The sequence below is a fragment of the Hemicordylus capensis genome, chromosome 9 (assembly GCF_027244095.1).
Source record: "Hemicordylus capensis ecotype Gifberg chromosome 9, rHemCap1.1.pri, whole genome shotgun sequence".
In the NCBI taxonomy this organism is placed as follows: Eukaryota; Metazoa; Chordata; class Lepidosauria; order Squamata; family Cordylidae; genus Hemicordylus; species Hemicordylus capensis.
The window spans coordinates 8,256,563-8,279,444 of record NC_069665.1 but is presented as its reverse complement, the minus strand read 5'-3'; the positions used below and the strand labels follow the sequence as shown (position 1 = coordinate 8,279,444).

Sequence of the window (22,882 nt, the reverse complement as noted above, 5' to 3'; positions counted from 1 at the left end):
AAGGGCGTTGCTGTATTGGCAAGTTTCTTTCCAGTCCCTTTCCTAATGACTCCTAGAGTGGAATTGGCCTTCTTTACAGCTGCGGTTTTAATACTATAGCTCAAAACACATGTGCAGCATTCCTAGAAGCATGCGCTGTGTTTTGCCAAAACTGAATTAAGGGTTGTCAGTTCCTCACAGTCGCTTTCCATTTCTGCTTTCCCGCCTTTACCCCTAACATTTGCTGTCCGTTTTGCCATGGCCACATATAACCCGTTCTCTTCGCGTTCAGTTAGCAAAGAACAATCCCAACGTCACCGTTAATTCATTCATTCTATGGACATGCGGAATTCTTAGTGTGTGACAATAAAAAGACTAATAGAATATTCTTCATTGCTCTTTTTATATGAGTCCAGTAGCATAGGAAAAATAGGAAGACCAAGGGAGAGCGATGAGTTTCAATTGAGAGCGGCAGGGTTATGAAATGTCTAATGCTTCCTTTGTGGTGTTCAGAAACGTCCGAGTGAATAGCTTCTTGTCCCAAGTTTGCCACTTGAAGCCACGTGTACATCCTTCGTTAGTATGATTTGCTCTCTCTCTCTCCTGTTTTGGACAGGATTTTGGGAAGTGCCCTCGATTGAGGCTCTTTACTCAGGAGTACATTCTGGCCTTGAATGAACTGAACGCTGGCATGGAGGTGGTGAAGAAGTTTATCCACAGGTCAGAACTTGTTAGGTCGCTGTCTCTGCACCTCTGAGCTTTGCAATCCTTTGATGAAGGCGCTCCCAACAGGGAGTCCTGATGCCCCGAGGGGTACTTGAAGGGCTCCGGCTGGGGGCTGGGTACTCGGAGGCCTCTTCCTGCTGAAGCCATGCTGTTCGTTCCCCATCCGAGCACTGCTGGCTTGAATCCGACACATCCTCAGCGATGTGTCCACTGCAGAAGGGGAGGAAGGAGAGTGAAGGCTGCTCCTGATTGGTTGGCTACAGGCTGAAGCCCTCTGCCTGACTGACAGCCTTTAGAAAATTAGCACCGAGCACTCCCCTTGAAATTAATAGGACAAGTAAAACTGATCCCATTTCAATGGGATGACTCATGAGTAACAGTCTTGGATGTAAACCAATGACTGGAGTTGCCTGTCTCCTAGCTGTAACATTTAAATTTGTGTGTGTAGAGACTACAATAGCTAGATCTTAATTTCTGAGATCGCTGCCCACTGTTCCTTCTAACAGGGATTCCCAGATGTTGTGCACTACAACTCCCAGCATCCCTAGCTGCAGTGGACTTTGGCTGGGGATTCAGGGAGTTGTAGTCAACAACATCTGGGAATCCTTGTTAGAGGGAACACTGTAGCAGCTCTACCCCTTGGGTGGGGCGGCTGGACAAAGGTGAGGTGGGACTGATACAGCCAGAATATAATGGGACCGAATATGGGTTCATACAGGCATCCTTGACCGTGGGCCCCCAGATATTGTTGGACTACAACTTCCATCATCTCCCATCACAAAGGCCATTGTGGCTGGGGATGATGGGAATTGTAGCCCAACATCAGCTGAGGATCCACGTTTGAGAACCCCTGGGTTGACAGCAAGAAATATTTGTCGGGGCAGTTCTGACATGTAATTCCTTGCTTTTTGGAGCATGATACTTGTTCCCTGCTGGAATGCAACATTACTGGTTAGCTCCGTAAAATAATAGCCAGTTGGCAATACTTTCTGTAGGGGCAGAGAGCAGCTTCGTGCATTATGTTATGTGCACAATTAAGATAGATAGATAGATAGATAGATAGATAGATACATACATACATACATACATACATAGTTTTTAAAGTACACCTAAAAATGTAATGTGTGAAAGTTTGGAAACACAGGTATTCATCGAGCACTCAATCTGAGGATGAGCAAATATCTAAGAGGCAGGCAGGCTAGAGAGAAGCTACCGGCTGGCTATCTGGAGACAGGGCTGGAAGGATGAAGTCTGGAGCACAGCAAGAGGACTGGGTGGCCATCTGTGACCAGGAAATCTGTCGGAAGCAGCAGCAGCAAGGCAGGCGAACACATCAGTGCTTGCTCCTGCTCCTGCTTCAGCTGGGCTGGGTTTTATTTGCTGTGGCTTTGATTTGATGTGTTTAAAATTGAAGGTTGATGCCCAATCTGTTGCCCATCTGTCAACATTGGGTGGCACTTTGGGGTCTCCAGTCCAAAAGGCAGGGCAGAAATCGGCCAAGTAAAAGAATATTTGATCAACCAGGGTTTTCGTTTAACCAGGGCTGGAATGTGCTTTCAAGTCCCTGCTCAATCGCGAACCCTGGTTAGCATTAACCAGAGCGGCACAACTTTTAGTCCTCCAGCTGTTGGTGGCCTATAACTCCCATCATCCCTGACTACTGGCCACTGTGGCAGGGGGTGATGGCAGTTGTAGTCCGAAAACAGCTGGAAGGCTCGAGTTGTGCAGCCCTGGCATTAACCCTGGTTCGGGTCAGCGCTGACATAACCCTGAGCTATGCTCAAAGTCCCTGGGAGGAGGGAACAGGAAGGGCTGGATGGGAGAACATGATCCTGCAACTCTCCCCTGATCCCTTAACCCTGTATAAGGCGACAGGAGTGTCACAGCTACATAATGGAGCAAGCCGATTAGAACAGAAACAGAGTTGGTAGGGTTTCATTTTTATTTTGTTGCAAAGCAGATATACTACGATTCCACATAAAGTTGTGCCCGCTGCCCGGGCTCTAGTCCTGTGCTGCGTTCTGTATCCCTGGATGGTGCCTTTGCTTTCCGCACTGTGCGACGAGCTCTCATGTAGCTCCTTTTTTGTCGTCCCAGCATGCATGGTCCGACTGGGCAGTGTCCTCACCCCAGGGTGCTGCCAAACCTGGTCGCGGTCTGTCTAGCAGCCATTTACTCGTGCTACGAAGAATTCATCAACAGGTTGGTCCCCATCTTTCTCACCTTTATGCGCTTCCCTTTTGCTCTGCATACAGCACATTGAAGCTTCGGGTTGATTTATGACCGGCTTGCTCAACTTTGCAACCCCCCACCCCCAGCTGTTTTTGGACTACAACTCCCATAATCCCCAGTCACAGCGGCCAATAGCCAGCGAGCTGTGGGCTAACATCTGCAGGCGGGCCAGAGTTGAGCCGCCCTGATTTTTACGTGCATTGATTGCACCTCGGCTTTGGGTACCTGAGGACAAAATACATAAGGCAGTGCCTCAGCTGTGAGAGGTATGTGCACGCGTATATGAAGCAGTTTCGCCATCATACATGCCACGGCGGCAAGTGAAAAGGATTAGGCCTGCGCTTCCAGGTATATTGTGGGGAAACATGGTCTTCTAAACACGTGTGCACCATTCCAAGTGTATATTTTGTATCTGCACCTTAGTACTGAAGCCACCTAATGGCACAGCGGGGAAATGACTTGACTAGCAAGCCAGAGGTTGCCAGTTCGAATCCCCGCTGGTCTGTTTCCCAGACTATGGGAAACACCTATAATGGGCAGCAGCGATATAGGAAGATGCTGAAAGGTATCATTTCATACTGTGCAGGAGATAGCAATGGTAAACCTCTCCTGTCTTCTACCAAAAGAAAACCACAAGGCTGTGTGGTCACCAGGAGTCGACATTGACCTGACGGGACACTTTGCCTTTACTTTAGGCCAGGGTTTCTTCACCTTGGGCCCCCAGATGTTGTTGGACTGCAACTCCCGTCATCCCCAGACATGGCCTTTGTGGCTGAGGATGATGGGAGTTGTAGTCCAACAGCATCTGGGGGCCCACGGTTAAGAAACCCTGCTTTTAGGCCAACATCTGCAGGAGGGCCAAAGTCGAGCAGGCCTGGTGTAGGCCATCCGGAGCTAGGTAGACCAAGGCTCTGACTCGGTAGAAGGCCTCTCCCTTAGAGCTGCTCTCTGTAGCCAGCTGTTTGCTGGAGTAGGAATTGCATCACCGTTTTGCGTCATCTGGAAGGGAGGGGTGCGTTCTTCCCCACTGAGGCTGCCTTTGCGAAACCGGCCCTGTACTGCAAGTTCTTTTGGAGATGTTTGTCCCCGCCTGATATAAATAGGGCAATGGCCAAGATCCAAACAGAGCTTTTGCAACCCAGCGCGGCTGCTCAGCGCAGCCTCCTCCCTGCTGTCCTTGTGATGTCTGGCTAAGCCGGGCGGCTTATTCTTATTTTTATTTTTATTTTTCTCGTCTTCCTCAAACCCAGCCGGGACAACTCCCCCAGCCTGAAGGAAATCCGGAACGGCTGCCAGCAGCCCTGCGACCGCAAGCCCAACCTGCCCCTCCGCCTCCTGCACACGAGCCCCGACCTGGTCTCCCAGGAGGCCACGCTGGCCCAGGAGTCCCGCCTCAAGTCGGTCATCGTCACGTCCAACGAGATCCACGTGGAGGTGGAGCGCAACAACGCCGCCAACCAGAAGATGACGGCCAGCGTGGCACCGGACAGCGAGCCCAACCTGATCGACTGCCTGATGGTCAGCCCCACCTGCAGCACCATGAGCATCGAGCTCAGCGCCCAGGCGGACCGCATCCTGGGCTGCTACGTGGAAATACTCAAGATGCTGTGAGTCACGGCTTGTGTGCCGAGTCGGGGCGGGGGGAAGGGGGAGTCAACTCCGCCCGGCTTCTTCTCCGCCGACATCTGCAGGCATCCAGGGAGGTGTACACATAACAGGGCCATAAATCGAAAGCCGGCATCCATGCCTCGTGTCTGGAGGAGACATCTGGCCCAGCTGCTGGGGCTCCAAAAATAGCACCAGGCGGATGAAAATGGCCAGTTGTCTTTGCTTGTTGACCCCCGGGCGTATTTTGCAAGGCCTGGATGCCGTTGCCTGTGGCTGCATGCCCTGCTTCGCTCATGAGTCAGCCTTCTCCTTCTCCCCAATGAGGACAAGAGCTGGGCATGAATGGTCTGCTTTGCTAAGCATGGTCGGCCCTGGTTTGCATTTGGATGGGTGACTACCTGTGTGCATTGTCGGCTATAAGATATTCCCCTTAGGCGATGGGGCTGTAACCCATGGGTAGAGCATCTGCTTTGCCTGCAGAAGGTCCCCAGTTCACTCCCTGGCATCATGCCCAGGGCATGCTGGGAGAGACTCCTGCCTGAAACCTTGGAGAGCCGCTGCCAGTCAGTGTAGACAATATTGAGCTAGATGGACTGATGGTCTGACCCAGTATAAGGCAGCTTCCTGTGTTCCTCTGACTACAGAATATGAATCTTCACCATGGCTGGAACATAGGAAGCTGCCATATACTGAGTCAGACCATTGGCCCATCTTACTCAGTATTGTCTTCACAGACTGGCAGCGGCTTCTTCAAAGTTGCAGGCAGGAATCTCTCTCAGCCCTGTCTTGGAGATGCTGCCAGGGAGGGAACCTTCTGCTCTTCCCAGAGTGGCTCCATCCCCGGAGGGGAATCTCTTGCGCAGTGCTCACACTTCTAGTCTCCCATTCCTATGCAACCAGGTGGGACCCTGCTTAGCTAACAGGACAAGGCACGCTTGCTACCCTAAGACCAGCTCTCCTCTCCTCATTCATTTTTGTGTGGATGTTTTACATTGATTCGGGTTCCTTTGCTTGTCTGTTGATTTTAATGGGTTTGCTTTAATGGGAATTGCACACCATTTTGAGAGCATGCCGCCGAAGGATGGAGCTTGTAAACAAGGCACCCAGCAGCAAAAAGCCAGTGCAGGACTGCCGACATGTTGACGTTGTACAGCAACAAACAGGCTTGCCTGGCTTCAATCCCCTTCTCCTCCGCATTCCTCCATAGGTCAGCCCCATAGTCCAAATGCCCCTGATGCATTCTCTGATGTCATGTTTATCGGGGTTGCCCCGGCTGCTAATATGTTTTGGGATTGTTTCGGTCGGACGTGACCCGCAGGGCGGCTTTTCGTGCGAGCCGAAAGCCGACACCGGGAAGGGGGTGGGGGGAAGGCCCTTCAGTGTCCGCCGGCCAGGAGCAGCAGCCCCGAGGCGAAACTGCTCTTTAAGCCGGAGCTGATTGGATTTGCTGTGGTGGATTTTGGGGTCCAGGCTGAGACGCTGCGAGTTTCCAGCAGGGGGAGAGTGCTTTGCCGGGGGGGGGAGGGGGGCACGCCGGAGCTCCGAAAGCCCCAGCATGCCTTGCAGTCTATCAGCCGGCCTGCCGGGAGCTTTGCGTGGACTTGGCAGAGATGCTTGCACAGCTGCTGTTAATTTTTTGCATGATTAGGGATTTTGGAGAAGTCCCCGAGTAGCAGCCAGCGAGGTGGTGGCAGAGCGGCTCGACTGCCCTCTTGCTTCCTGTGGATTAATGCCTCCTTGCACATTCCTGAGCTCTGCTGGCTTTGTGATCGAAGAGGGGCCGAGATCAGACTTTACTGAAAGAGATTCTTTGGGGTGGCAGGGAGGCGGATGTTGCCCTGGGAATGGAGTTGGGCATTTGTCCGGCCAAAAGAGATTGGGACCCATCTTTTATGGCATCAGCTATATTTGGAAAACAAAACAGATACTTTCATCTTCAATAGGTTTGATCATGATGCTGCTTACAAACATAAAATAATTAACTTGTGAAACGGCAACTATAAAAGAAAGAGTCATCTCTCTATATAATTTGCTAAGACGTGCCCGTGGCTAGTCCCATGCGTGGCAGCTCTTGCGAGAGTTCGCGAGCAAGCTGCTGGGAGGGGGAGAGGAAAGCGACGGTGGCAGCGGCGAAGAGAAGGCCAATGGGCAGGCGGGCGGGGAGAGAAAGAGTTGGGGTGGGGTGGGGGGAGAAGGCGGCAGGTGGCTGCAAAAACGGGGAGGGGGAGGGGGGAGAGGAAATGGCAGGCAGTGGCAGCAGCTGGCCAGACGGGCCAACTGGAGAAAGAAAATGGCAGGTGGGCAAGCAGGGGGGAGAGTAAGCAGCGGCCAGAGTGGGGGAGGTTGCTGAGTGCCCAGACAGCCCCAATGCTGCTCCTATGAGACCGGCCCAGCGGGCGGCACAGCCTCCCTCTCCAGGCCCGCCTGCCTGACAGATGACAGGTTGGGCAGCACGCTCCTGCCTGAAACCTTGGAGAGCTGCTGCCAGTCAGTGTAGGTGATACTGAGCTGGAAGGATCAAGGGTCTGACTCAGTAGAAGGCAGCTCCCTATGTTCTTGGATGTTTAGGAAAGGATATAAAATGCTTCTTTGGGGATGGGGCCGTAGCTCAGTGGGAGAGCATCTTCTTTGCATGCAGGACAGTCCCAGGTTCGAGTGCTGGCAGCATCTACAGGTTGGGCTGGGAAAGACCTCTGCCTGAAACCTTGGAGAGCTGCTGCCAGTCAGAGTAGATAATACTGAGCTAGAAGGACCAGTGGTCTGACTTGTTATAAGGTAGCTTCCTGTGTTCCTATGAAAAGCAGCTTAGCCCTTTTCAGACATTATGTTGTACCTGCATTCAGATGTTTGTACACAGGTGCATGTTTTTGTGTGAATGACTGTACCTGCATTCATTTTAAAAGTGAACCTGGGGGCAGGCCCCCAAATGCATGGTACAGATAGGAAATGTACAGCTGTGCCTGTGTTCGACATCATGTGTGAATCACTGTACCTGTGTACGCTCTACCCTCATTGTGTGAGGATTGAATGTAACATGCGACTAATACTAATGGATTTTAATTCAAACCATTTCCCATTTGAATTAATCCCTCCTGAAGGCCCACCTTTTCCATGAAGGTTTTGGCCCAAGCTTCATGGCTTGGTGATCCAGACTAAATTTCTGATGTGTTGCCCCACTGAAATTAATGGGACAAACTAGCCATGACTAACTTGTCCCATGAATTTCCGTGGGACTGCTTCACGGTGTCTAGACTAATAGTAATCTTCTCATTGCAGATCAGACTATGACGACTGGAGACCTGCTCTTGCCAGTTTGCTTCAACCCATCCCATTCCCCAAAGAGTAAGTCCATGTCAGCAAATTTATCCTTGGGCTCTCTTTGTGGCAGAATTATAGTTCAGTCTCAGTCGAAATGGGGTGGAATGTTCAAAAGAGACCTGTTTCCTAACATTGCCGGGCATGGTGTCCATATACAGGGACTGCCCAAGGCCCATCAGAGTGAGGGCAGGAGGTGTTGCCCTTGCTCGGAATGGCTCCAGGGCAAGAAGCATTGCCCTCGCTCGGAATAGCTTTGCCATCACTCGGAATAGCTTTGCCTTCGCTCAGAATAGTTTCAGACCAGTGCTACATATCACATAGTACGATATGTGGCATTATTAGGCAGCTGCCAAAGCCCCAGGGTCCTCAAAAGGGCTCAGTGCTGATTCCTGTGACAACCTCTGTGCCCATAGCCTTTGTGTGATGGTCTCTCAGACCCATGGCAAACTGACCCATGGGGGGAATCAGCCCTGTCACATTTGGAAATCTGGAATCAGCCCTGTCACATTGCATGGTTGTGCATCATTCACATAACATCATAGCTTCCTTACTGCCTCCTGGGGGAAAACAATTGTGTCTACCAATGGCAACTCAATAGCAGTGCCTTTGCCACAACCATGACTATGAAAAAAGTGGAAAAGTAAACCAGAGGACTATTTCAGGGAACCTGTCACCCCCACTAAGTTTGAGCCAGACGTTTGTTTGGAAAAATACGCAGCTCAGCCTTATGGTTCTGGTCCATGAACCAGACCCACAAAGTTTGGCCCTGCCTTCGAATGCTCATAGTGATTTTTGGCAACATCGACCCTCCTAAATATGGGAAACGGGATGGCATTGTTCCACTTATAGCTTTCTCTGTGTTATCACCCTCTCTTTATCCCTAACCCCAAACTATTAGGGGTAAAATTGCAGTCATTTTTGCACAGGAGAAAGGGTTAGGGTAAGAGTAAGGGTTAGGGTAACAATGAAGAAATGATTTTACTCGCTCCATGGAGTAACCTTTGGAGGACGTTCTTGCCAATTTTCATTTTCATTCCTCTGACAACATTGATGAAGTTTTGTCTTGGGTTTTTTCCCCTGGTTTTTTGGAAGCTTTTAAAACACCATTGCAGATTTGGTCACTGCAGGTCTGATGGTCAGGACAAAATAAAAGCATGAGAACACACTGACGGAAAGCTGGACATCTTCCAATGTTGTCACCTCTTTTCTAGCTCTATGGGTGTAGACCTTGTCATTTTTAAAAATTTTGTACACTGCCTAGAGATGTACATATCAGGCAGTATAGAAATATGATAGGTAGATAGATTAATTTGTACCCCTAGCTGATACAGACTACCCCAGCGGACTCATGTACTAAAAGGGATTATTTAGCCATTTCCCCCCCACAGTGAAGGACCCCATGTTTGGGACTCCTACTGGGCTGAACATATTTCTCAGAGTGCAACAAGTCAGAATCAGAATCAATTTTATTACAGCCTTAAGCCAACCAGAAAGAAAACAGAGGGAAGAACATACAGCAGTACAATAACTATCAATAAGGATATTATTTATTTATTCATTCATTCATTCATTCATTCATTCATTCATTCATTCGATTTCTATACCGCCCTTCCAAAAATGGCTCAGGGTGGTTTACAGAGAGAAATAACAAGTAAATAAGATGGCTCCCTGTCCCCAAAGGGCTCACAATCTAAAAAGAAACACAAGATAGACACCAGCAACAGTCACTGGAGGTACTGTGCTGGGGGTGGAGAGGGCCAGTTACTCTCCCCCTGCTCAATAAAGATTTACAAAGAATGTATATAAAAAATATAAAAACAGACATGCAGATAAAACTAGAAATACATTATAGAGAACCCTGGCAGGATGTCTGTCTCATAGCCCCATGAATGAACCTAGCCACTATCCTGCAACAAGTGAACAGGGCCATTTGCCACGTAGGATAAAACAAGAAGCCAGTGGCAATTGCACCAGCAAGCATAATAGGACGAGAGAGTGCCACTGAAGATCACAACAAAACCCCACTTTGTTCCACGCACTTGTTTGGTACAATGAAGGCAATCCAGACAGTCTCCCTCTGAAACCTATTAATGACACCAGTGTTTATGAAATGCAGATCTCAAAGGGTGAACATTACAGTCCATAATTGCCCCATTTGCTAGCTTATCGCATCCCTTGGTGGCCTGGTGCCATGGAAGGCCCAGTTGCACCAACAACGTAGCTTTGGAAAGGCTGGGGAGATGTAACGGCGTCTGACATCCTTTGACTCGAGTTGGCTTTCCTAACGGAGGACCCTGGGGCAGAAGATCAGCTTCATGATGCAATGCCCTCTCCAAGAGTGACCATTAATTGCTTCGCTAATGCGCCATGCTAATTAGATGTGACGGGGCCTTAATTGCAGTGCAATTAATGGACCCACCTGGGACTCAGATGGAGCAGAAAATCCTGTTTACAAACGTATAGATTTCCGTCATCTAGCCTTCAAAGTTTCCATTACCTCCTTCTGTGGCAGAATCTCCCTGAACATTAATTCCGACATTGGCTTTATCTCTGGCAGAAATTCCTGAATGCGTTCCTGTGACAGATCCTCCTGTGTCAGTTCTTGTCCTTGGTCTGGTAGCCCCCCCCCATCTTTTCCGTTGATTTTATTATGACAGCCAATTTATTCCAGCTTTGTAAGGCTCCTCTAAGCCCATCATCTGAAAATCAATATCATATGAAAAGTGTAGCGTTATGTATGATCTCCTGATAATGGGGGAGTGCCCCTTGGGAAACAGAATATGTGTTTTTATCCAGAGCATTCTTTTGAACTGATCTCTATAGCATTATTGGAACTCGGAGCATAAGTAACCAAAAGTACAGCTGCCTTGACTATTCTGGAATTTCACCTTTGAATGAGCTTCAGGGGCTGCTAATGCTCAGCTCAGAGAAGACGAGCATTAGAAGCCCCAAATTCTTTGCCAGATTCTATTAAGTTCCAAGCCAGAGAAGAAGTCTCCGTTTACTTCCCTCTCTTATCTGGCTGGGCCAATGGCAGTACTAAAGATGATGTTCCTGCTGCCAGGAGAGGAAAGGAGAGAGTTCTCTATTACTTTGAAAATAAGTACATGTAAATAATTTTCTGTGTTTCCATTTCAGGGCTCTTGCACATGAGAAGTTCACAAAGTAAGTGTTTGTCTGCTTAAAGTTAATTCTTCTTCTTCATCATCATGACTATTATTTATTTTGCTTTTTAGCAAAGGTTTTCAAAGCGGTTTAGATAGAAAAAGAATAATGAGAAGATGGTCCCCTGTCCCCAAAGGGCTCAAAGTCTAAAAACAAACCCAAGGAAGACACCAGCAACAGCTACTGGAGGGATAAGAACAGACCTGCTGGATCAGGCCCAAGGCCTATCTAGTCGAGCACCCTGTTTCATGGTGGTCCACCAGATACCCCTGAGAACCCCACAGGCAAGAGGTGAGGGCGTGCCCTCTCTCCTGCTGTTCCTCCCCTGCAACGGGTATTTAGAGGCATCTTGCCTCTGAGGCTGGAGGTGGTCTATAGAAGGGATTCTCAACATTGGATCCCCAGATATTAGTGGACTTCAACCCCCATAATCCCCAGCCCCACTGGCTTTTAGTTGGGGATTATGGGAGTTGAAGTCCAATAACATCTGGGGATCCAACGTTGAGAATCCCTGGTCTATAGCCACCAGATCATTAGCCATTGATAGACCCGTTCTCAATGAATTTGTCTAAGCCCCTTTAAAGCCATCTAAGTGGCCATCGCCACATTCCATGGAGGAAATTCCACGGATTGATTTTATTTAATTAATTATTTAATTGTGTGCCTTGTGAAAAAGTACTTCCTTTTTGTTGGTCCTAAATTCCCCGGGTGTCAGTTTCATGGGATGACCCCTGGTTCTAGTGTTGTAAGAGAGGGAGAAAACTTTCTCTCTGTCCACTCTCTTTACTCCATGCATAATTTTATACATCTGTCATGTCTCCCCATAGTCTCCTCAGTACAGATCCCTGGAGGACCCCCCATCTTACTTCGCTCCATTGTGAAAACTGTTCATTTATTCCTACCCTCTGTTTCCTGTCCTTCAACCGGTTACTAATCCACACATGAGCCTGTCCCCTTATCCCATGACTGCTAAGTTTACTCAAGAGCCTTTTGTGGGGAACTTTGTCAAAGCTTTTTGGAAGTCCAAGTATACTGTCAACTGGATCACCTTTATCCACATGCTTGTTGACACTCTCAAAGAACTCCAAAAGGTTAGTGAGGCAAAACGTGCCCCTGCAGAAGCCATACTGGTTCTCCTTCAGCAAGGCCTTTTCTTCTATATGTTTAACAATTTTGTCCTTAAGTATGCTTTCTATCAGTTTACCTGGCACAGAAGTTAAGCTAACCGGCCTATAATTTCCCAGATCCCCACTGGATCTCTTTTGGAAAATACATTGGCCAAATTCGGACGTAACACAAAACCGGAGTTGAAAGGGCTTCTGGTTAAAATTTGTGTACATCCAAATGCGTGTAACCTCCATTTCAACCAAAAATGGACCCACGGATTCCCTCTCCAGACTCCAATCTGTATCTTCGGTTTGTAGTGAGTTTCACTGCCTGTACCTCCATTTTAGCAGTACCAGCGTTACGTCCGAACACGGCATCACAGTCTTGCTGTTTGGCAACCAGAGTTGAGGGAGGAAGCTCCATAAAAAGACGGATCCACACATTCCAAATAATGTTTAGTCAGTGCAAGGAACAATCCTAGTCAGTGATGTTTGCATGATTTGTATGAATGCCTTTATTGTGTTGTCTTGTGGTCACAATAAGATTGACTGACTCAGATTCCAAAGAATTGCATGATTCAGCACTGGGAGAGCGGCACTGCTTTAGAATGTGGGTCGGGGAAACACCGTTTTTGAAATCAGGGCTTCCTTCTGCAGATGTCGGCCTACAACTCCCATAATCCCTGACCATTGGCCACTGTGGCAGGGCATGATAGGAATTGTAGTCCAAAAACAGCTGGAGGCCCAAGTTGCATAATTCTGATTTAAATTCATGATTATTTATTTATTTATTTCATTGAATTTACATACCACCCAATATAAAACGTCAAGGCGGTTTACGACATTAAAAACATAATACAAAATATAAACATTTAAAATTCATCAAAAAGTTAAAAATCATGATAAATAAAAACACATTAAAATTTTAAAATGAGATTTCAGTTAAAAGCCTGGGAAAATAAGTATGTGGAAAACACAGAAAATGCATCTCCATGTTTTTAAAAAATAAAATCCTTGCAGTTGGAAAACAAGCAGGAAGTCAAACCCCTGCTAACTGAGCAAAGGGACACCTTTTAAAGTGGTGATTCTCTTCTATTTAACGGGGAGAGCAACTGACCCTCTCCAACCCCAGTACAACGTCCCTCCAGTGGCTGTTGCTGGTATCTGCCTTATGTTTCTTTTTAGATCAGGTCGATTCAACTTCAGCCCTCCTGCAGATGTTGGCCTACAACTCCCATAATACCTGGGATTATTGGCCACTGTTGCTGGGGATTATGGGAGTTGTAGTCCAAAAATAGCTGGGGGTGGGGGCAAAGTTGAGCAGACCTATTTTAGACTGTGAGCCCTTTGGGGACGGGACCATTTTATCTGTGTATTAATTTATTTTTCTTCATAAACCACTTTGAGAACTTGGGTTGAAGAGCGATTTATAAATATTCGTCGTCGTCATAGGTCAGAGAGAGGGATTCGAACCTAGTGTTTGCTGAAGAGCTGATTTTCCACATGCTGAGAGAGAGAGTGGGAAAGGGAGGGAGCCTTCAAGCATGCCATTTTCCCCATTTGTGGTACAAAGTGGTACGGTCTCCCCAGGGCTGTACCATATGATCATTATGCATTGCTTAGTTTGACAGCAGTGGGCCTTCTGCCGGAGTAAGAGACGGGTTGCTGCTGGGGGTGGGACAGAGTAGAGGCTGGCAGATTTCCCAGCAGAACAACCGGGGTGACTTCTGAGCGTGGGAAGAGTTCAGCGAGATTGCCCCAAAGCCCTTTCCTAGTCTGGAAGCACAGTCTCTGGCGGTGCCTTTCAGACTTCCCCATCTCCCCGAGAGACGTTCTCTGCTCGTTTCCCCCTCACCGCCCGAGAAGAGGGACATCAATTACTGGCCGTGTAACCAAAATGCAGCATGACAGCTGTGTACATTTTGGAACTGGCCAACAAGCACTCATCCTCCTGTTTTTGTTTTATCTTCCCTTTCAAGGGAGCTGAAGTACGTCATTCAAAGATTCGCAGAAGATCCAAGACAAGAAGTGAGTCTCTTTTGAGTGCGGCGATCAAAGGGACAGGGAGGGTTGTTTGTCAGAATGTTCTGAATGAAGACATTGGCGTTCCAAAGGCCTCCCGGCTCTCTGCCTGCCTGCCTTGATTTTGCCGCACTCCGCCTCCATATTGGATGGCTTCATGCCACCTCTATAAACATGAGCCCCACCCCGAGTGTCTGTCGTTGATGTCAGTGCTTCATAGACTGCTGCAAGCAGCAACCGTTAACTCCCTGTGTGGAATAAATGCCATGGAGACTTTTCCCCTCTCTCCATCTGTTGCATTAGCCGAGACCAAAGCACTGGAACTTTTGCTTTAGGAACACAGGAAACTGCTGTCTACTGAGTCAGGACATTGGGCCATCTCACTCAGTATTGTCTACACAGACTGGCAGCGGCTTCTCCAAGGTTGCAGGCAGGAATCTCTCTCAGCTCTGTCTTGGAGATGTGTCCAGGGAGGGAACTTTGAACCTTCTACTTTTCCCAGAGTGGCCCCATCCCTGAAATGGAATATCTTACAGTGCTCACACATGCAGTCTCCCATTCAAATGAAAACCAGGGTGGACCCTGCTTAGCCAAGGGGACCATTTGAGCTTGCACCAGGTTTCAAGTGACTCTGGTGTCTCAGAGTGGGGGTCAGGTTTTGCCCCCTCTCAGTTATGCCCCACATTGCAGCCCACTGACATCACTCCAGTTACTGCCCATGCTGCATTTTGCCCACATTCTAGAGAAATCCTGTCCACGCTCCTGATCTGTTGCTAAAGCATTGGATCGAGAACCCGGGAAAGCTCCCGTATGGCCGTATCCCACGTGCCAATTTCGTTTTACGGTAGGAATCAGCCACCCCTCAAAGGTAAAGGGAACCTTTGGAAAGGAGAGCTGATCTTGTGGTAGCAAGCATGACTTGTCGCCTGAGCTAAGCAGGGTCTACCATGGTTGCATTTGAATGGGAGACTAGAAGTGTGAGCACTGTAAGATATTCCCCTCAGGGGATGGAGCCGCTCTGGGAAGAGCAGAAGGTTCCCAGTTCCCTCCCTGGCAGCATCTCCAAGATAGGGCTGAGAGAGATTCCTGCCACCTGGGAGAAGCCGCTGCCAGTCTGTGTAGACAATACTGAGCTAGAGAGACCAAGGGTCTGACTCAGTATATGGCCGCTTCCTACATTCCTCCCTTACACGGATGGGTTTCTTGATAGAAAGGCTGAAGAGAGCTGAAAGAACATCCTGACCTTCCCATTGCCTGTGCTTTGCCCGGCAGGTCCACTCGTGTCTGCTCAGCGTGCGTGCTGGCAAGGATGGCTGGTTCCAGCTCTACAGTCCTGGTGGTGTGGCTTGTGACGACGACGGAGAGCTCTTTGCCAGTATGGTACGTGCCCCCCGCCCCCAATGGAAAGGGCCTGGCCTCTCCGAATTTCCCACCAAAACTCAGCGTCGTCCCGTTGCCCGGGGTCAATCCTGTAGAGGCAACATACACATACAGTATCAGAACTGGTTTGCTTTGGTGTAAAGATTGTATGGGGAACAAGTTGGATGCAACGAGATACCATCTATCAGCAGTGGTCCTCCAGACGTTGCTGAACCAGAGGTGGCCGGTGGGCGGGCGCTGGGGGCCGGCGAGAGATACCTTTCAGAAGTCATTACCAGCAATACACTAAGCATTGTACGTGCTTATTTTTATCCTTACGATAACCCTGTGAGGTAGGTTAGGCTGAGAGATACATGGCTAGCCCAGAGTCACCCAGTGAGTTTCATGGTTGAAGGGGGATTTGAACTTAGGTCTTCCCGGTCCTAGTCTAACACTCTAACCATTATATTATACATTGGATGTAAATTTGGGGGTTTGGTTCAGTGTTCCCTCTAACAGGGATTCCCAGATGTTGTGGACTACAACTCCCAGAACCCCCAGCTGCAATGGCTTTTGCTTGGGGATTCTGGGAGTTGTAGTCAACAACAGCTGGGGATCTCTCTTAGAGGGAACACTGGTTTGGTTAGTTATTTAGCAAAACCAATCCCAGGGCTGGCAGCTGAAAATGTTGTCATGCCATTGTTCCTGCAACATGTTAGGTGCGGATACATGAAGAAGTATACACCGAGTTAAAAGATCAGCTCGCTAACTATTAAGTGATATGTCGTAGAAAGGAGAGTGAGTGTTTCTGCCAATGCAAGTGCTGCAGATTTGGTTGCAGTGTTGTTACAAGAAAAGTTATCTCTGGCATATGTTTCTAAAGCCAGGACAGTTACTCAACAATATTACTCACAAGGAGAGAAGGAGATTTTAGCTACAGTGTCTGAGTGTACAGGATTTCATCCATTTATTTATGGGAAGTTGGTGAAGATCATACACCATTGGAAGGATAAAACGGTATAACGGCAATTGGTAGATATTTTAGAACCCCATTATCTAGGTAGTTCCCCTTCCCAGGGTTCAAAGGTGGTGGTTAACTTTACACATGAGTAAACTAGTTCTTGAATAGATATACACTGTCATTACAGTCCCTGCTAGCAATGTGAATATGCCCACGCCCTGTCCTGAAGTGAGGCAAAGGATTCAAGAGTATCTCATGCATGTCTTCTGTCTTTAGAGGTACTCTGAATCAAGAGCCTGACACTTTCTGCTCATGTTTCCCCCTCTGCACTCTTCTGAATGGAAAGTCTGTTCACTCTGGGAAGGGTTTGCAGATGGGGTTGGTGGGGGCGGATATTAAATCAGAGCAAACTTGGCTGTGAAATCAGTGGCTGACATTCTGACAGAGTTACTCAGCAGTACTACTCAGGAGCAGTGTTCCCTCTAAGGCGTGCACATATGTGCACACTCACAAGTTTTTTGATATTCGCTCAGTTAATTTTAGATCCCAATCAGATTGAATCAACAAGGTCCCATTCTGAATACACATGCCACATACTGCCTTGATTCTGCCACCCAGAATAAAACTCATTCTGCACACAGATGTGTGGAAAATAGAGCAAACACTGTTCAGGAGTTATTAAAAACATAAGAATAGCCCTGCTGGATCAGGCCCAAGGCCCATCTAGTCCAGCATCCTGTTTCACACACTGGCCCACCAGATGACCTTGGGGAGCCCACAGGCAAGAGGTGAGGGAATGCTCTCTCTCCTGCAGTTGCTCCCCTGCAACTGGTATTGAGAGGCATCGTGCCTGAGTCTGGAGGTGGCCCATAGCCACCAAACTAGTAGTAGCCATTTATAGCCCTGTCCACCATGAATCTGTCTAAGCCCCTGTTAAAGCCATCCAAGCTAGTGGCCATCACCACATCATGTGTCAGAGAATTCCATAGATTAATTATGTGCTGTGTGAAAAAATACTTCCTCTTGTCGGTCCTAAATTTCCCAACCTTCAATTTCATGGGGTGACCCCTGGTTAGATGGTCACCAGCTTGGGTAGCTTTAAAAGGGACTTGGACAAATTCATAAAGGGCAGGTCCATCCTGAAGGCTTTAAGCTGCCTCTAGGCTCAGAGGCAGAATGCCTGAGGATACCAGTTGAAGGGGAGCAAGAGCAGGAGAAGGGAAATCTCCTAGTTGTTGGCTTTGCAGAGATCTCTGGTGGGCCACTGTAAGAAACAGGAGGCTGGACTAGACCGACCTTGGCCATGACTCAGCTGGGCTCCTCTTATGCTCCTCACACTATGACGAAAAGCGCCAAACAGGAGATTATTTAAAACCTCCGAGTGAAAGGGTCAGGAATGGGAGTACCAACACACTCACCCCTGTTCTTCCCTTGGACCAGTCCTGGGCCTTGACAGCAATCATGGCCCGACAGATCAGACTGTTCAGTGGATCTGCATGGGAGGACAGCATTGCTGAACCTGGTCTGCAACCCAGTCACTGTTTTGGCGAGAATTTTCTTCTCGGAATGTGGCAGTATTTGCATTAAGATCATCTCAGAAGGTGTAATGGCACAGTGGGGAAATGACTAGCAAGCCAGAGGTTGCCGGTTTGAATCACCGCTGGTATGTTTCCCAGAAACACTTATAATGGGCAGCAGCGATATAGGAAGACACTGAAAGGTGAGAAGAGGCAATGGTCAACCCCTCCTGTATTCTACCAAAAGACAACCACAGGGCTCTGTGGGTGCCAAGAGTCGACACCGACTCGACGGCACACTTTACCTCTTCCTATTACAGGCGTGCATCTAGAAACATAGGAAGCTGCCTTCTATTGAGTCAGACCCTTGGTCCATCTCAATCAATCAGTCATGTTTATTTGCGGTTATAGACCAAAATCCTTGGTCCATCTAGCTCAGTATTGTCTACCCAGAGTGGCAGCGGCTTCTCCAAAGTTGCAGGCAGGAGTCTCTCTCAGCTCTGTCTTGGAGATGCGGCCAGGGAGGGGACTTGGAATCTTCTGCATGCAAGCCAGCAGGTACTGTTCCCAGAGCGGCTCCATCCCCTAAGGGGAATATCTTACCGGCAGTGTTCTCTCTAATTTTGTTCATCTGTGTGCAGAATGAGTTTTGTTCTGGGCGGCAGTATCAAGGCAGTGTGTGTGGACATGCATTCAGAATGAGGCCTTCCTGATTCCACCTGAGCGGGATCTAAAATTAACTGAGCGGACATCAAAAAACGTGTGAGCACACACACAAGTGCACGCCTTAGAGGGAACAGTGCTTACAGGGCTCACACATGTAGTCTCCCATTCAAATGCAAGCCAGGGTAGACTCTGCTTAGCAAAGGGGACAGCTCATGCTTCCTTCCACGAGACCAGCTCTTCTCCCTCCTCTCTAACCTAAACCTCTCTCCCCCTCCTCACAGGTTCATATTTTAATGGGTTCCTGTTATAAGACGAAAAAGTTCCTGCTTTCACTGGCTGAAAACAAGCTGGGGCCCTGCATGCTGCTAGCTTTGAGAGGCAACCAGACCATGGTGGAGGTAAGGCGCAGAGTAATACTGATCTTTCCCCCAAAGGCCATAATCCAGAGCACACTTATTTGGAGTAAGCCCCTCTGAACACCATCAGTGCCCCCTCTAACAGCGGTTCCCAGATGTTGTTGACTGCAACTCCCAGAATCCCCAGCTGCAATGGCTTTTGCTTGGGGATTATGGAAGTTGTAGTCAACAACATCTGGGATTCCCTGTCAGAGGGAACCCTGCCTGTGTTCAGGAGGACTTGCTTCTGAGTAAACCTGCTTAGGGTCATGTGGATAAGGGGTTTCTCGAACTTGGGTCTCCAGATGTTGTTGGGACTACTGCCCCCATCATCCCCTGGCACAGTGCCATTGATGGGATGATCAACGGGATGATCAGCTTCATCTATATCTATGTAAACCGTTTGGGGAACCTTGGTGGAAAAGTGGTATATAAATATTCATCGTTTTGGTATGATGGGAGTCCAACATCTGGAGACCCAAGTTTGAGAACCCCAACATAGGTTAATCCATTGGATTAATTATCTTAAAATCTTTTGATCAAGGAAGAAGGTGCCTCTCATTTAAGGGCAGCCATTTTAAAAATAATGTTATTTTTAGTACAAGAACAGACAAGAACGATTGGACTTGTACTATCAAGACCTGGGTTCAAATTTCAGCTCAGCCATGAAGGTTGCGAAGTGTCTGTCTGTCTATGATGAAATTGTAGCTGGGGATGATGGGAGTTTTAGTTCATCAACATCTGGAGGACCACCATGTTCCCTGTAACAGGGATCCCCAGATGTTGTGGATTACAATTCCCAACATCCCCAGCTGCATTTGCCTTTGACAGGGGACTGTGGGAGTTGTAGTCTGGGAATCCCTGTTACTGGGAATGCCTTGGCTAGCCTGTTGTGGTGAGACAAAACTGGGATAAGATGGCGCCTCTTGCAATATATGTGCATGCATATCTAAAGATAAAGGGGGGCTGTGTTTCTCCCCACCCCTTCAGAAAAGTTACTTCTGAACAGGCGTGCGGAATAGGGGTGGCACATTTCCCGCCAGGATATCCCCAGCCAGCGACCTGCCACGTTTCCCAGGGAATAAATGTCTGTCTCTTCCTTGCTGCCAGATTCTTTGCCTGATGCTGGAGTACAACATCATCGACAACAAAGACACCCAGCTTCAGATCATCTCAACCCTCGAGAGCACCGACGTGGGGAAGAAGATGTACGAGCAGCTCTGCGACCGGCAGAGGGAGTTGAAAGAACTGGTGAGTCCGTGTGTTGACAGCATCCTTGTCGCCCAGCAGGGGACAAGAACAGACAAGAGACACACCTCTGTGTGTGTCGGCATCGGAATGGGCAGCTGTTTGGATTCAGGGCTTTAACAACCACTCCCAGTGAAGATGTAATCACCGCATAGCAGCCAGTGGCAGCGGGTAGGGATGTGCACAAAACTGGCTTGGCCTGTTTGGTTCGAATTCAGACCAGCTTTGAACCAGGGTGGGTAGGTTCAGTTTTGGTTTTGTTGGAAACCGCACCCCCACCCCCGGGTTCAGTTCGAATTAGAACCCAATTAGAACTGATTCTAAAAGGTTCTACATAGGGTATAATGGGGACTCAAACCAGCCCATTATTCCCTATGTGGAGCACCTAGGGGCACAAATCTGAGGGAGGGGGGTAGGCATCCAACGGTGCCTACCATCACCAAACCCCAAAGCAATTGGACACCCCTGTGATTATTGGTGATTTTGTGAAGGTTTTTTCCCCAATTTTTGCATTTCTCCCATAGGGAATAATGGGGATTTAAGGATGCCTGGGCACCCCAAAGTGGGTCTGGGGGCACGGCAGCCCCAAGTCAGTGGGGTTTACGTTCCCACCCCCCCAGGAATTTTTTAGTTCTGGCCTCTCTTAACAGTCTATCTCTCTCAGAGTGGATTCTCTGGTTTGTATATAATATTATGAAAAACTGTTCATAGAGAGAACTCATACAGCAACCAAGAATCCAAAAATTAGATTCTTGGTTGCTGTATGAGTTCTCTCAATGAGTCCCTAGAAATCAGGGGATTATCTTGAATCCAGAGTCCTCTTCCTTTGGGGTATATAAGGATATAATCTGTATTTAACTTCTGTTTTTAAAGGGGCTCCTTTTAGAGTCTTTTATTTGGGGAAATACGGTAACTGCGATTCCTGAAGTGGTACAGTCCAACAGTTGGTTCAGTAGGGGCTGTCCCATGTCATATTTTGACCACGACTATTTATCTTTATTGCTTTTTAGTCATATAGATGACTATTTATCAACAAAGTTCTCAAAGAAAAACAAACAAGACAATTGCATCCGCGCAGAGAGCAGTATGCTGGGTTCTAGGTGCTCCAGGGGTGGCCCATAGGGACTGTCAGCCCCAACAGACCTAGAAAATGACCAGAGGCAGCAGTCGGAGCCTGATGATGGGACCCATCCCCTGGCACAGGGGTGCACAGTTCAAATGCCCTGGTGGGCCAGAACCAACCATGATATGGTGTGCGGGGGGCGGGGGTGGGAAGTCATAGGAACATAGGAAGCTGCCATATACTGAGTCAGGCCATTGGTCTATCTAGCTCAGTATTGTCAACACAGACTGGCAGCGGCTTCTCCAAGGTTGCAGGCAGGAATCTCTCTCAGCCCTCTCTTGGAGATGCCGCCCGGGAGGGAACTGGGAACCTTCTGCATATAGATGCTTTCCCCAGAGCATCCCCATCCCCTAAAAGGAATATCTTACAATGCTCTCACATGTAGTCTCTCATTCAAATGCAAACCAGGGTGGACTCTGCTTAGCAGAGGGGACAATTCATGTGCATTTAGTTATTACATTAAAATTAATTGTTGAAAATATTAATGAAAGCAGTTGTTAGTTACTCATGGAGCTCTCCCCCCCCCCGCCCATCAAGGGACCCACTATTTTAACCAAGGATAGGAGCCAGAGAATAGGCCCTGTCCCCTGCTCGGTCAGTGGGGCCCCTAGAGTGCATGCCAGCCCAAAATGCCAGGTCCTCTCCTGAAAAGCAACAGCAGTCTCTAAATGGCTGTGGCTTTCAGGTTGCGTCCCTAGGCATACTACGACGACGACAACAAATATATACTGCTCTTCAGTCAAAGTTCTCAAAGCGGTTTACATAGAAAAATAAATTACATAATTAAGATGGCCCCCTGTCCCCAAAGAGTTCACAATCTAAAAAAGAAACATAAGATGGGCACCAGTCACAGCCACTGGAGGAATGCTGTGCTGGGGACGGATAGGGCCAGTTGCTCTCCTAAATAAAGAGAATCGCCACTTTAGAAAGGTGCCTCTTTGCTCAGTGAGCAGGGGACTGTTCTGTCCTGCTCAGCTACATAAGGGCCTTTCCCCTGAAAATGCCTTAGAATTGAACCGGAAACTCCTGCAAGCAAAGCGGATTCTCTTCCAAATTAGGGGTGTCTCTATTATCATTTGCACTCAACCTCTGTATTCTCTTGCAGCAAAGGAAAGGAGGTCCGACTCGGTTAACACTGCCATCGAAATCCACAGTAAGTTATTCCTCCCGTTAGCTTTTAATTGTACTGTTTACCCTAAGCACGCTGGCGGGGGGAAATCTCACTTTCCTCTATGGCAGGGTTTCTCAATGTGTGGGTCCCCAGATGTTATTGGACTTCAACTCCCATAATCCCCAGCCCCAGTGGCCTTTGGTTGGGAATTATGGGAGTTGAAGTCTAATTACATCTGGGGACCCACACGTTGAGAATCCCTGCTCTCTGGCAACAAGTGAGCATGAAGCTTGCCCCACTGCGGGATTACAGGGTCTGGAATATAAACTATTGCAGAAGGCTGGAG

General features: G+C 48.3%; 1 protein-coding gene across 3 annotated transcripts in view; it reads left to right on the top strand.

Annotated features, from left to right (window-relative positions):
• Positions 1-22,882, top strand: part of CMIP (c-Maf inducing protein) — a 181,251-nt gene that overhangs the window by 146,893 nt on the left and 11,476 nt on the right. For all 3 annotated transcript variants that reach the window (XM_053271156.1, XM_053271157.1, XM_053271158.1), the window contains 10 exons: positions 596-699; positions 2,803-2,907; positions 4,188-4,544; positions 7,822-7,887; positions 11,002-11,028; positions 14,114-14,162; positions 15,429-15,536; positions 18,941-19,057; positions 20,165-20,305; positions 22,531-22,578. In XM_053271156.1, the coding sequence (XP_053127131.1) occupies positions 596-699; positions 2,803-2,907; positions 4,188-4,544; positions 7,822-7,887; positions 11,002-11,028; positions 14,114-14,162; positions 15,429-15,536; positions 18,941-19,057; positions 20,165-20,305; positions 22,531-22,578 (1,122 nt within the window). The remainder of the gene's footprint in view (positions 1-595; positions 700-2,802; positions 2,908-4,187; positions 4,545-7,821; positions 7,888-11,001; positions 11,029-14,113; positions 14,163-15,428; positions 15,537-18,940; positions 19,058-20,164; positions 20,306-22,530; positions 22,579-22,882) is intronic.